Source organism: Copadichromis virginalis, linkage group LG11, assembly GCF_057382275.1.
Source record: "Copadichromis virginalis isolate Kocher_CV1m ecotype Utaka linkage group LG11, C_Virginalis_male_GT1.1, whole genome shotgun sequence".
Lineage (NCBI taxonomy): Eukaryota > Metazoa > Chordata > Actinopteri > Cichliformes > Cichlidae > Copadichromis > Copadichromis virginalis.
The window spans coordinates 36633387-36648611 of record NC_140628.1 but is presented as its reverse complement, the minus strand read 5'-3'; the positions used below and the strand labels follow the sequence as shown (position 1 = coordinate 36648611).

Sequence of the window (15225 nt, the reverse complement as noted above, 5' to 3'; positions counted from 1 at the left end):
AAAGTCGTGCGCACAGTACAGGGTAGAAATAAACTGTTGAAGCACAGATGATGCATCGCTATACAGATGTGTTGCATAAAAGATTTATTGTATCTGTCCTTGTGGCATTGAATCAGTCTGTTGGAGAATGTGCTCTATGGTGCAGCAGTGACGAGTGAAACCCGTTGCCACTGCTTGTCAACAATCCCAGTCTCCTCTTATTTTATTTTTATTTTTTGGGAAACTGCACATGTATCTGTCTTTCTATCTATCTAGACTGCAGGATACTGTTAAACATAGCTTCTTTAAAGCGGTTAGTCACGGAGTTGGAAAAAAAGATGTCCATTTTTTTGAGGGCATCAATCACAAAGCAGCTAAGGGGGTTATTTCATGAATGTGCCGCTTTAAATGGAAACATCTCACCAAAAAAAATAAAAAAATAAAAAAATACAGTTGCTACCCAGGTATTCCGCAGTGGGTTTAATAAAACGGAGATCACCTGCATGACAATCCAAACTCTCTTGAGGACAAAACATACTAATCCATATAGACAGAGAAGCGTTAGCCTGAAAATTACAGCAATTATTAACGCAGTGCGTCGCCAGATAGCTCATTACTGTATAAAAAATCTGAAACATGCAATATTTTCAGAGTACAAGATGTACAGACTGTGCTGTTTGACTGACACCTGCTTACAGCCAATTATGGCGCGGAATCATCGTCCACGTGACAGGAACGACGCGGCACTGCCACGAGAGGGGTTTATATAGGGTCAAGCGGAAGCGCTTAGTCGCCATTTCATTGCGGAGTTGGTCGCTGAGCGTTTTGTGGAAGTGCAGCGTCAACAGCGGCGAAAAATTGGATCGTAACAACACTCCGCCCTCACCCCAATGGAAGCCGCCGTCAACCCACCTCACGACAGGTAATGTCCGCAGTGTTTCGGGTCAAACTGAGGACATTTGCTGGGCTTTGTAGTCCGCGTGAGGATGGGAATTATATAATAAAAACCACATTGTTGCTACGGTGACGTTACCGTTAGCCTCCGAGTAGCAAAACAGCGCTACCTCGTCAGCCAGTCTTATGATACAGTCCTCTGAATCTTAATATTTGCACACCGGTTTTGTGGAGCCTATATTTCCGTTTTCTTTAGCGTTTAGCTTCTAATTAGCAGGCAAATGACAGCTGCATCTCCATCGGCTAGGTCAGCCTGGTGCTCCCCGCCGGCTGTCTGTCTGTCGTGTCATTCATTGCTCATGCAACCTGCTGTCGCTAATGTAAAACAATATCATATAAGAAAACTAGTTATAAATAACCCGTCCACTGTTCCCCTTTCCCCCCACACACAACCTCTGCTTAACTGCAGCTTGGCAGTCCCAGGTGTATTGTTATATTTATAAAGCGCTGTTGCAGTCTGTCTCCGCTAGCTCGCAAGCTTAGCTTCCAGCTCGCAGCTTCTGTGCTGGTGAACAAACGCCCTGAGACTGTGGCAAAATGGCTGAAATTGCCTGATGGCCCGAGGGTTTTATCAAAATTTTTAAAAATTCTTTTCCGAGCAGTGCTCTTTAATAAATGTGGCGTTTGTGTCTTTTTGGACCCCTTATGGTCGTCAGATATTGGCTTCTGTCGTTGTGAAGAAGTGTTTACAAACAGCGAGGGCGGGGCGTCCAACCACGCGATCAGCAGCTGGTGGACTAGGAGTCTTTGATCAGTTTGACTAAATAATAACGACGGGTTGTTCAGCCTACGCTAATTTGTCTCTGTTTAGTAAAAACAGAAGCTGGTTAAATGCAGGTTCAAACACTAAAGCCATAATAGTCACATGGAGCCAAGTTGATAATTAAACGGTGTTTGTGTTTTTGCACAAATGTTGCGACTTTAGGTAGATTTTCTTTCACATAATCTTGTGTTCAGAACTAATTTGGAGAAAAGCACGTTAAGTTTTAAAATGCTTTCAGTAAAACAGCAATTCTGAATGTTTTTGTTCTCTGTGTGTGTTATTGGATGTATATTTGGATGTTTTTTTTTTCCATCTAATTGTTAAATGCTTCAAAACACTAAAGTAAGTAGAGCTTAAAACATTTGCCTGGAAATAGAAAAGTTCTTATGTTTACTACTCTGCAAATTCCTTTTTTTCGGCACCCTTAATGCTGTTTAGTAGTTATTTGTGCTGCTTGTATTCTGTTTGATGTAGAAAACCGGCTCATCGGCTTAGCCATTGTTTGTGTGTCAGTAGGGCATGTGTGTATTAAGCTGTGGTGCTCAGATGGAGGTGAGAAAGGACCGACTTTCTGTGTCCTTTAACTACATGAACTAGGTGACCTCTGTCATCGCATGGTGCATTGAAAAGTGCTCTTTATGGAACGTGGTGTTGTTGGACTACATCCAAACTGGAGATCATAACTTGCAGAGATGCTGATATCTCAAAAAGATTGCTTTCTTTTTAATTAACTCTCTTAAGGCCCATGGGGGAATTTGTTCTCTGCCCTGTTTATTATGGTGCATCTCCAGGGGAGACCACAGTGCTTGTGTAAGGCATTGATTGGCATATCCTCCATTTATTCCTTTGTGTGTGGGGAAAACCAGAGGAAACATTTTATCTGGAAAAGATAATCATGTTTATAAGTACTTATCTAGCGTGTCACTGTTGTTTGACTTTGAGGCTATTGTTTATAAGATTTATCTAGCTAAGTACAACTCTTATACTTTTTAGTAGTTTCTCTGTTACAACTTGATAAAGTGCAACAGTGAAACGGTCAAAACATAGACATCATCATCAAAGAAACTGAACCCAAACTTCTGAAGATTATCCAGACTGCCTGTATGTTTCTTGCTGAATTGCATATTACATGACATTGACTTTATTGCCTTATCAGCAGCATTCTTATAGGACAGTCATGGCTCCCATGGCAGTGCTAAAAGTTGCAACCTATAGATGAAATCCTGGTTTCCTAGATAACCATTGGGGGGGGGGGTGTCTTATATTTTTCTTCTTTATCCTCTCCCACCTTAAAAGTTTATTTACAGCCAGCCAGCTTTTTCCACATGAGGTATTAAGGTAGCATTTCTTTCCTTCTTTTCCTTGTAATGTGGATGCAGGGTCTCTTTTTTAAATTTTTAAATTTTTTTTAATCATTGTCATTAATTCTTCTCCTGTGCTTTTACATCTTCCTCACTCCAGCTCTCTGGTTGGGTTGTCCGGTGGTATGATGGACCAACACACAAGCTCGGGAAAACGCATTCGTAAGCCCTCCCTGCTGTATGAGGACTTTGAGAGCCCCTCCCTACCCCACACAATGCCCCAGGGTCCCCCTGCCCCTCCACAGCCCCCAGTGAAGGATCCTACCCGACCAGGCCGCATGACAAACCAGCTGCAGTACCTCCAGAAGACCCTGATGAAGTCTCTTTGGAGGCACCACTTTGCCTGGCCTTTTCAGGAGCCCGTGGATGCCTACAAGCTTAACCTGCCGGTGGGTTGAATCCAAGTGCTTTGATAAACCACTCGGAGTTTGAATGTGTCTACTTCCAGATGCTGAGATAAATATCCAATATTCTGTATTATTTTTTGGCTATTATAAATGATCCTTTCTGGTTTGTTAATAGATGATTGTATCTCAGGTTTTTTGGGGGTTTTTTAAAACATATTTTTAACATCTTGGGACCATTATGGAAAAGGTGTCCACACTTTAACAAGTAAACAAGTGGGATTGGTATTTCTGTAGAGCCATAAATTAAAAAGTTATTAATTAAAAAAAAATGCATTTTTTTCCCCAAGGATTACCATAAAATTATCAAACAACCCATGGACATGGGGACCATTAAGAAACGCTTGGAAAATAACTTCTACCGTAGTGCATGTGAGTGCATACAGGACTTCAACACAATGTTCACCAACTGCTACATCTACAACAAGGTAGGTCAAAAGGTAAAAAACACATTTTTATCCATGTTATTTATTCCATTTTAATTGATATTTGTTCCTTTCTCACAAGCTAGCATTCCCTTTGGATTGCATTTATTAACACAGTGATCTTACACTGAGCAGGCGTAGAACTGTGTTTTGTCAGCTCAGAGTGAAAAAATAAGTGTTAAAGTACAGTGTTTAATGATTTCTAGCAAACCAGTGGGGAAATCTAGCAAGATTTGGTGTTTGTTTTTGTTTGTTTTTTTGTTTGTTTTTTTTAAATGACTTGACCAAAGTTGTGTGTATTTTTGTTAATGATCCAAGCAGAGGCACAGAAATTTTAGAGGCTATTTTTTTTTTTTTTTTTTTAACCCTTCACCCTTTCCCTTTACTTTACACAAAATGCCCTGTGATTTCTCTGCTATTCTTCATAGCAAGAGAACATGTACTACATGTGCTCCTCAGCATAACTTAAGGGAAGCAAGGGAAAATTTTAAAGTGAAAGACAAAAGGCCTAATGACTGCAGAAATGTGCTACATGTAAATAATTTTGCAAAGCAGATTCAACTCAACCTAGATATGTAAATTAAGCAATGGCTTGTGTGTAACAGATCATTTCAATGATTATACAAACTTACATTTTGCATTAAGTTGTCTCGTAGATAACCATATGAAGTGTCTTAGCCTGGGATTTCTATGGTGATTGTTAACATCTTTATGTGGGAAAACAGTGGTTTAGTTTATATTATTATTTATGAAATGTAAGCACTAATCTTAGGAAATTCTTTTCAAGAATCTGTAATTATCTGTTTGATCTATTTACACATAACAATCAAAAGGGATGTTTTTAAAATTGCATGAATGTTCCTGTCAGTCTGTTAACAAATATACAAAAAAAATACAAAACCTTTATTGTTAAACTGAAATGACATTTATGCAAAAAATAGTACTTATATATTATTTGTGCTCATGTGTTGCTTTTTTTTTTTTTTTTTTTTTTTTTTTCTCCCTGGTTAGCCAACAGATGACATTGTGCTGATGGCCCAATCCCTAGAGAAGATTTTTCTTCAGAAGGTGGCCCAGATGCCCGAAGAGGAAGTTGAACTTCCTCCTCCAGCTCCTCGGAACAAAAACAGCAGGGGAAGAGGTCGTAAATCTTCTGGTAAGTAGGGATGGAAATCGAGAACCGGTTCTACCAAGAACTGGTTCCTGGTAGTCGAATTCTTCAGAATCGTTAGTCTGCTTGCTTATCGGTTCTTCTACTTAGATATGCAAATTTGATTGAGCCATATTTTGGCAATTAAAGATGTTAAGATGTATTTATTTACAAGCAGGAAGGCATTATGAAAGCAACATTTATGATTGAGGTGGTGTTGTTGTGTAGCTGAATTGCAACTCTTAAATTTAATATTCTTTATCTACCAGCTTCAAGGGCTCAGCAGGTGCCAGCAGTGTCCCAGTCAGCCTACTCCCCCTCATCCTCAGACACGGGGGATTCCATGCTGGCCAACTCTCCCCAGACTGTGCTAACTAAAAGCCTGCCACCAGCTAACATTATGGGTTTGCCTCCTACACAGCCCACAACCAAGGTATGTAAGACAGAATGCTGATTAGAAAAATTTGCATATCTAGATTTTAGCATGCAAAATCGATGTTGAAACTAGAGATGGCACGATACCACTTTTTTATGTCCGATACCGATACCGATATCATAAATTTGGATATCTGCCGATACCGATATGAATCCGATATAGTGTTTTTTAATCAACAAAACTGTTTTTTAAAATATCTTGCTGCATTTTGCAAGTCTGCAAGTTCATACTCAAGTTTAAAACAACAACTACACTAAAGCTATTCTGTTATACCTGTATACAAAAAAAATATTTCATAGTTCAGCAATACTGATCAATCTAATAAACTTAGACCTACACCATCCTCCCTATTCTGGTATTTTAAAGAGTACTTAGCGTAAATATTAAGCAACCTAACTAATAGGGTTCCAACTCCCAGCAACAACAAAAATAAATAAATAAAAAATAAGGAACCACCCCTCACGCTCCACCTCATGATGCTTAATCGACGTAATCAACCTTAATTTGATGCAGTGTGAAAAAAAATGCACAGAAATCAATTATTTTTCAAGAAATATTAAATAGATTCAACATCTTTCTTCAACAAAATTGCAGACTGCACAGATGGTACCTTCCCAAAGGAAAAAGTACTATAGCTTACTAGGGTATATATTAGACTTAATAGTCACTATATACAGTAATTGACTTCTATTCATTTTACATCAAATTAAAACTTTGGGTGTCAGATAATTATTTATTAAAAGCTAGACATTTTAAATGAGAATAAGAAAGAAAAGTATGTCTTTGTGCCCCCTTTTCCCTGTTCATGCCCTATCGGCCCCCCTGGCTAAACTTTGCTAGATCCGCCCCTGCACAGTTACCAGCGTCAGCTACGTAGAAAAAGATCCTGGAGTAGAAAGTAATATTAAATAAATTCTAACAACAGCTTATCAAGCTTAAACGTTCTGCTGTTGTTCAGCCGCTGGTTTCCTCTTTCTGGTGCAAAGTGGGCCAAAAACAAACAAGAGAGACGGACTCGCGACAGAAAAGCCGATCAGCTGATCATTTAAGCAGTTTCACGATTGAAGTAGCAGCAAGAAGAGGCAGTCGCTCCATATATCGCTTGTTAAGCTTAAGGCAGGAATGCTTTACAAACATTCAGAGATGGACTTACACACTTGCTTTACTTCTCTCGGGATAACTTTGTCGGAGATGAAATGCCAGGTTGCTAGCGAAGCTCCACATGCTATCCAGACCACCGACAGGTCCGGCATGCCACAGCTGCTCTATCACGTGATGCATACTGCTCCGACTGCTAACGTTCTGAGGGGAGTTACGGCGTGTTGCAAGTTTTGTGAGGTGCTTTCGTGATATTTAATGGATCGGATTACATTTTTTATTTTTCTCCGATATCCGATCCAGTAATTTAGGTCAGTATCGGACCGATACCGATACGTAATATCGGATCGGTCCATCTCTAGTTGAAACACTTAAGTTCTTTTTTAACAGCACTAAATGTGAAAGTAAACTGTCCTTTGTTAAAGATTTAGTATTTCAGTTGTGAGGATTATAAACCGTGTAACAAAGCCATAATAAAGTGATCACAACAATTTCCAACTTTTTCTTTCTATAGAAGAAAGGTGTAAAACGCAAAGCAGATACCACCACACCCTCTACCATGGGCTTCACTACTGTGGGCATGTCAGGAACGCCGCACATGGTGGGCTTGGGGAAAGGGGGACACGGGGGTCAAATCCATGACACGTCCATGCACACGGTCTCCTCAATGGGAAGCATAAGCTTGGAGACCCCACCTGGGATTGGGCTCGTCAGGAGTCCTGGAGGCCCTGTCCTGCTCCAGCCAATGATGGCTGGCACTGGACGCAGAGTTGGCAGCGGACGCCCCATCAAACCCCCCAAGAAGGACTTGCCCGATTCTGTTCAACCTCAGCCCTCAAGGAAGGGAAAACTCAGCCCGCAGCTGAGGTACTGCAGTGGGCTGCTGAAGGACATGTTATCAAAGAAACATGCTGCGTATGCATGGCCTTTCTACACACCTGTGGATGCAGCTGCACTCGGACTTCATGACTATCACGATATCATCAAGTGTCCTATGGACCTCAGCACCATCAAGGTGACTTCGAATGCGTGAAAGTGTGCTCGCAGTACTATAATAGTAATATTTCTTTTTACTAAACATACCATGTTGAAATGATAAAACACAGAAGGGGGAAGGATTTTAAATGTGAATGTAAAATGCAGTGGGGAAAAAAAAAATCTTCTATTAAAATCTAATAAATGTCCAATTCCTGTTTTTTACAATCAGAGGAAGATGGACTGTCGTGAGTACAGAGATGCTCAACAGTTTGCCAGTGATGTTAGACTGATGTTCTCAAACTGCTACAAGTACAATCCACCTGATCACGATGTTGTGGGGATGGCACGGAAACTACAGGTGAGCAGCAGTTACATGGACCAGGCGCCCTCACAGAGGCTTCTTCAGTTATATTTGCTACTTTATTACTCACTTTCCTCCTTTCTTACCATTTAACTTTTTTTTTTTTCTTTTTTTTCCCCCATGTCTCAGGATGTCTTTGAGTTCCGTTTTGCCAAGATGCCAGATGAACCACACATGGAGCACACAGCCATGTCCATGAGTGGGCATCAAACATCCTCTTCATCATCTTCCTCCTCCTCATCCTCCTCATCTTCCTCCACCTCTGAGAGTGAGCCTAGCAGCGAGAGTGAGGAGAGTGAGAGCAGCCCAAGCTCAGACAGCGAGGAGGAGCGAGCACATCGCTTGGCTGAATTACAGGACCAGGTGTGCACACAAGTAAGATATTGAGTAGCTACTATTGAGGTATTGGAGGGTGTTTGTTGCATCAAACTAAATGTGGAAACAAAAATGTCTTTAATTTGTATATTTTTCTCAGCTCCGAGCCGTGCACGAGCAGCTAGCTGCTCTCTCCCAAGGCCCCATCGTCAAGCCCAAAAAGAAAAAGGACAAAAAGGACAAAAAGGAGAAGAAGAAAAAGAAAAAGCTGGAGAAGCGAAATCGAGGAGTCCGAAGCAGAGCAGGCTCTGAGGAATGGAAGATGCCCAGCAAGTTGAAGAGCAAATCTGCCAAAGCAGGTGGCTCCCAGGCCAAGAAAAGCCAGGGGAAGAAGAGTAACAAGAACAGCAAGTTAGTATAAAGAGTGAACCACCACACCAGTGTTTTTTTTTTTTTTTTTTTAAACTTGATCTCATCTTCATCATACTTCCTTTTTGGGGTTTAGTGAAACAAATAATTATACTGTTCAACCAGTTAAATGTTTTGAATGCAAAACAGCTGATAGCTGTGCTCTTCTTCTGTTATTTCAGGACTTCAAAGAAGCCTTTCTACCCTCAACTTGCCACTTCCATGTTACCACACTATGACTCGGAGGAAGAGGAAGAGATCGTGCCCATGTCATACGATGAGAAGCGCCAGCTAAGCCTCGACATCAACAAGTTACCAGGCGAGAAGCTGGGTCGTGTGGTCCACATCATACAGTCCAGGGAGCCCTCACTGAGGGACACCAACCCTGAGGAGATTGAGATTGACTTTGAAACACTCAAACCATCCACACTGAAAGAGCTCGAGCGCTACGTGATGACATGTCTGAGGAAGAAGCCCCGTAAGCCGTATGCTGAACAAGGTAGATAAAATGACCACCAAGACAGCGCCAGCATATTCCTGTTTAGCAATATCTTGGATGTTTTTGTAATTGACAAGTTATTGAGTATCAGAACCTACTATCAGTACCTAACATGTGACATATGTTAAAGTCTGTAATGGCTAAGTACATCTTATGTAGGAAAAAATAGACTGTTAAACTTGGAGAGTAAAGTTGATGCTGAAGAAAGAACCTGTAGTTTTGACTCATGCAGCCACACACGGAGGGCAATTATATATTCTTATTAAGGGCTGATAGCGTCTGCGTCCAAATGCCCCTTCACTTCCCAAAGTCAAACAACCTGATCCAGTGTTGAGGTTAAATGGCACAAATGCTTTTGATTCCTGAAAGTTAACCGTATACTGGCTCTCACAGTTGATATAATCAAATTCTTGGAAAGAGGCTTTACAAGGCTGAGTGGATACTTTCTGCCTCTGCATTTCTAAACCCAGTATGTATTGTACTGCTGTAACTAAACAAGTTTTTGACATCAAAAACAAGAACCTAGTAGTTGGTTTTTTTTTTTTTTTTGTTTTTTTTTTTTTTGTAATGAATGTAATAAAAGCTTGTGAGCGTAGGCTCTAGATTCTCTGTTCAGGTGACACATAGTAAGTTAGATACACTTGTAGTAAACAAATTACTGATTTATGACTGAAAATGTACTAATGCAACAGTCTGTGGGTGGACAGTGAACGCCAGTTAACCAAAGAGTATGAAGTACAATGGTTGGCAAGAGTTTTACATCCTGTGATGAATCTCAGTGCTCCATGATAAACAGCATCCAACATCTGTAAAGAGCGTTCATAGTGGTTGGTGCTTAACAACAAATGATACATAAGTTGATATATAGAAAAGATTATGTATATTTAAAAAAAAAAAAAAAAAAAAAAAAAAAAAATTAAGAACCTTAATCGGTGCCATCTAAGTTTGGACTTGGAAACGATTGTACACTAGTTTTAATGCAGGAAAAATAACAGTTTTCCTGCACAAAAATATCTGGTTTTCATGACAATAGTGTGTAATATTTCCCTGACTGGACTGACAAGAGAAATAAAACTGTAGCAGAGGATTACGCCTATCTGACAGGCATGTAGTTTAGTTTAGTTTAACAGTTTAACCACATCACCTCGGTGTTCCACTCAAATCTTTCTATCTAGCGCCCTCCTTCATGTCTGTCAGTGACAGAGAGGCTAGGTTTCCTCTTGACATTAAGTTCTGAGTTGACGTGTATTTGATTAGCTCTTTGGCTACACAGAATGAAAACCTGACGGGTAAAGGCCAGAGTCTATGGAGACAGACTTGAGACTGAAAGTCTTAATTTCACTACAAATCATTTCTTTGTATGTTATAACTTCTCTCTGCAGCAGATGCTAAGCTAAAGCACCAACAAAGTGAATAGAAGTAGCTAAAGTTGATAGTTTCTTCAAATATTTGACGCTGCCCCCTGGTGACTGGTCACAACTACAGCATGTAGATATGACTGCAGAGCTCAGCGTAGCACTACTAAGCTGCTACTTAAAATTAGTAAAGAGAGCAAGAAATTTAATCTCTGTATTTAACTTGACACTACTCAGTACTGACTTAGAAATGGTGTAACACAGTATACTTACCACTGTATTTCTGTTTGGTCCCCAGCTCTGTAACAACCTTTTTATCATCTTATATTGCAGCAGCAAAGAAAGGCAGCATTGGCAAGTCTAAAGAGGAGCTGACCTTGGAGAAGAGGAGGGAGCTAGAGAGGAGGCTGCAAGATGTCAGCGGACAACTCAATTCAGTCAAGAAACCCACGAAACCTAAAGGTAAGCTCTCACATCATCACATTTCTGTGTGGATGCAAACATGTCTGGTTTTCAGAGCAGCTTACAGATTCTCTACGTTACTCAAATACTGTGCACTTCAATAATTCAGCGAAGATGGCACAGCGTTTCAAGTGTAGAGTTGGCCTTTGCTCCCTGTGCGAGTTCCCTCAAGTACACCAGACATGCATGTTAGGTTAAATAGTGACTCTAAATTGGGAGAGACAGAACGGTTGGATTTGACTTGTGTTCTAGTTTGTATAGTCAGGACAGTCTTTTCATATAATGCTATACTTGGTAACAAACTACCTTAAAAATCCCTCTGAGATGTAAATGTGTTTTGGTTGTGTAAATCTACAGTAAGCCATCATAATAATATGGAATGCCTCATGTGTGTGAAGGTGTCTGAGACTTTTGCTGATCATTAGAAAACCAGTTTGTTTATTTCTTTAAAGTGTGGACAGGGCTTTTGTTTCACTTATCTGCATACCATAATGGGCTTTTATTTGAGAAACACTCGTAGGGGTTTTCTTTATTATTTTAGGGTTTTAACCTTACAATAACAGGCAACTGTTGTTGTGATATAGTGCTATATAAATACAATTGAATTGAAAATTGAATTTCATTAAAGTATCTTCTTCTCTCCTGCTGCTTAAAGATTGTATGAAGAGTAAGAACATTCATCGGCCTGTAAATGCATTAGTAGCAGGGAGGGATTAAACCAGGAGTGTAGATCAGAATGAGCGAGAAAAATGGCAAAGTATTTAAACACCATGATTGTGTGCTGAAGCGGGATGCATAGTATTAGACATGTGTGCGCCTGTGCCCCCACACAAGCAGGGATTTAGAAAGTGTTGAGCTAAAACATACCTTTTTAAACCGTGTGCACACTTTCTAGAGTGATTCAAGCCTGTTATGGTGACGTTTAGACTATATTTAAGGCTGTACATCTTAAGGTTTTTCCTCTTTTGATTTGCAAAAGAGCACAATGTGTACAGCTGGCTTTAGATGGAAAGAAGATACTATTTCTGTGTTTACACAGATTAAGTTGTGAATCTAGAGTTTTATGCATCAGGCCCCTGGAGTTTATCAGTCTTTCTACCCTGTGTGTATTTGAGTTGCAGTTTTAACTTCTGTTTACATGTTATCCCCTGGCCATTATATCACATCTGGCTATAAATGAGCTATTCTTTTGTTTTAGGAAACTTTGGCTCCAGTGGTTCACACTCTCCATCACTAGACTGTTTGTAGAAGCAGAATTGTCTGTAAAAACCAGATGAAATGTGAGGTTTTGCACGTATGGGCTGTTTTGGCAAAGACGCTGAGAGAAACACTTCAGTGCTTTCTTCCTTTTTGTACAGGTGCATCCATTAAACATTGTTCTGTTTGCTATTTTCTCCTCAGTGGAAAAGCCGAGTGCAGTGGAGACTCACGCCCAGCCATCACGCCTCAGCGGAAGCAGCTCCAGCTCAGACTCGTCCTCTTCCTCCTCCTCATCCTCTTCCTCAGACAGCAGTGATTCAGACTCGAGTTGAGATTGTTAGCAAAAAACTAAGAAGTCAAACGCTAATGTCTCAGGGACTTGGGCTGGCCCAGGACACATCACGCCCTGAAGCGATAGTTGGCTGAGATTGAACACTGCAACAAAAAACACTCCAAATGGACTCCTGTAATCCTGTAATGTTTTGAATGTTGGATTGAGGGATGTGGAACAATGTCTTTGTGGATTATTGTAGAACCCAAACACTAAATGCCTTGTTCTCCCCTTCCTTCCCTTTGTAAATACTTGTACAAATTTATGTTTCTTTTATAAAGAAGATTTTTATGGGGATCCCTGAAGAGGGAGGTGGAGTAATAATTAAAAAAAATTGATGTGGAAAGACGGGCCTGACTGAAAAATCTGTTTGGCTGGCCTTACACTGTCTCCTTTTGGTGAAAGAATGGAAGAGCGTCATATTTTATTTGTTTTCTCCTCCCACCCACATATCCTCAGATGTTACTGGAATTGAAACCAGCAACCTTTTGGTCTCAAGCCTTGCTTTTCTAACAATTTTAGATGAACCCCTAGACTCAGCCTTAATGATTGTTCATAACGGTTACAATATTTGGAGAAATCCAATACTGTTGACAGATCTGGCATCCTGAGCTGCATTTCAAAGCATGCTATGGGATCTTCCATATTCAGGTCAGTTTGAGATTTAGATTTCTCTGTTATGTTTACATAAGTTCTCAGTTTAACAATAACATTAATGCTGCAGTCTGTTTTAGTACAATATAGAGTAACAGTTTAATGTACTATAAATAAAGTTTAGCAGCTAAGATAGATATTCATTAAATTTGTACAGAGTTTTGTGGCTGCACTGTTCTCCTAAAAAGCCACCAGCTATTTTAAGACCGACAAGTCTTATAAACACGTCTCAAGCTGAACTCATTTCTTACAACTTACTTTGACGTTTTCATCCTTCATTACATCAAACAGTAACTCGAGTGTCCGTCTATTTCTGAGCTGAAAGCAAGCTGCTGAATGTTATCATGTTACAGTTTCTAATTTCCATATTAATTTCCTGAACATCTGAAGTATTGCATTACCATTTCTTGCAGACCTCTGTAGCACTTGAAAACACTGGCTGCTCAGCGCTGACTGGAACAAATAGTGACTGATTAAACTCAAGCTGAAAACAACACTTTTCCTGTAAACCGATAGGAGAGCCCTCATTGTACATGCATAGTTGAAGCTGTTGATGAATGTTCAGTAAAGATATGCTTGTATATAATTCAGCTGTATTTGCTGTTGCACAAACTAATGTATTTCTGCTGTTTGGTCTCCTTTTTCCCCTCCCAGTTACCCTTTTTGCTTTTTTTATTTTTTATTTTTAAGAAAAAAACATGTTATCTCTCATTCCAGTTAGTTGTCTTGGTTGTTTTCTGAAGAGGATTCACATGCTGCCTCTCAGAAGCAAACCTTTCATTTGACAGGTGTTTATTAAAAAGAACTTCTGTAGAACAAATGTGAGATGTGGGAGTTTTGCTTTGAAGCGTGTTACGCAGCTGCAATAACTGCATATGGATAAAGTTGATCAGACAAACCAGAAAGGTTTAATTTTGTATTATTTATTATATTTTATTAATTTTTATTAATTTTTTTATTAAATTTTATTAATAATATAAAGATTAATTTTATTCATAAATATTTTATTATTTATTTTGTTAAGCGATGCGACAATCAGTGAGCAGCAGTGTGGCTTCATGTTTAGAGAGCATTGGTTTGGGTGATGAACAGGTTAAGAGCATATTTGTGTGACAGCATAACAAGATTAATGGCCCCATGTGGGCTGTGAACCAGAGGTGTGGACTCGAGTCACATGACTTGGACTCGAGTCAGACTCGAGTCATTAATTTTATGACTTTAGACTTGACTTGAAAAAATGTTGTAAGACTTGTGACTTGACTTGGACTTTTACACCAATGACTTGGGACTTGAATTGGACTTGAACCGGTTTACTTGAAAAGACTTGATATTTTACCCCAAATATAAAATTTAACATGCATATTATATAGAGATTGAAAATGTGACGTCATTCACGGGTAGAACCGCAAAGGATTCTGGGAACTCGTGGCAAGCGGTACTAGCGCACGCAGGCTTTCAATTAAAATCAGTTACACAGCGATAAAAAGAAACACAAAAATGTCAAGAAGCTGTTGTATTATTAACTGCAATAGCCGGTCGCATGACAGCCACGGGAAGCCGACGGGTAAAGAGATCGGTTGTTATCGGATTACGTCGTTGAAGAGAAATTGTTCGAGCCATGTTTCCGAAGTAACAAAGACGCGACTGGATTGCAGCCATTCAAAGATCAAATATAACGTCCCAGAACCCTCCAGCTCACAGGTTAGTCTGCTCCAAGCATTTACACGAAGGTCAGTGTTTTTTAGTAGTTAATACGTCATTTTCATAACATAATTAGTGATATAGGTTACAAGCAAGTCTGGCGCTGAACAGAAATTGTCGCGCTATGCTCCTTTATTTATTGTGCATAAATAGTGAATTATCCTGACACAATATTGCGTTTCGCTTCTGTTATTATGGTACATTGACAAAAACATATACTTTTATTCACAGGATAAAACAGGTTTTTTGTATCACTAATTGCCAGAGGTGGGACCAAGTCATTGTCTTGCAAGTCTCAAGTAAGTCTCAAGTCTTTATCCTCAAGTCTCAAGTCAAGTCTCAAGTAATGTCAGGCAAGTCAGAGTCGAGTCTCAAGTCACTGGTGTAAAAG

General features: G+C 39.8%; 1 protein-coding gene across 7 annotated transcripts; it reads left to right on the top strand.

Moving 5' to 3' along the window:
- The first annotated feature begins 740 nt into the window (after positions 1-740).
- Positions 741-13958, top strand: brd2b (bromodomain containing 2b). 7 transcript variants are annotated; one of them, XM_085472235.1, is made up of 12 exons: positions 741-901; positions 3158-3446; positions 3752-3901; positions 4898-5042; positions 5306-5469; positions 7085-7585; positions 7778-7906; positions 8039-8272; positions 8385-8635; positions 8815-9131; positions 10823-10948; positions 12350-13958. In XM_085472235.1, the coding sequence occupies exons 1-12, from the start codon at positions 870-872 to the stop codon at positions 12478-12480; spliced, it is 2469 nt and encodes an 822-aa protein (XP_085328361.1). In that variant the 5' UTR covers positions 741-869; the 3' UTR covers positions 12481-13958. The 7 variants fall into 7 exon arrangements, with proteins under 7 accessions (XP_085328361.1, XP_085328362.1, XP_085328363.1 ...); XM_085472236.1 differs by having other exon boundaries at positions 742-901; positions 3752-3889; XM_085472237.1 differs by having other exon boundaries at positions 742-901; positions 3752-3889; positions 8039-8284.
- Positions 13959-15225: the final 1267 nt, after the last annotated feature.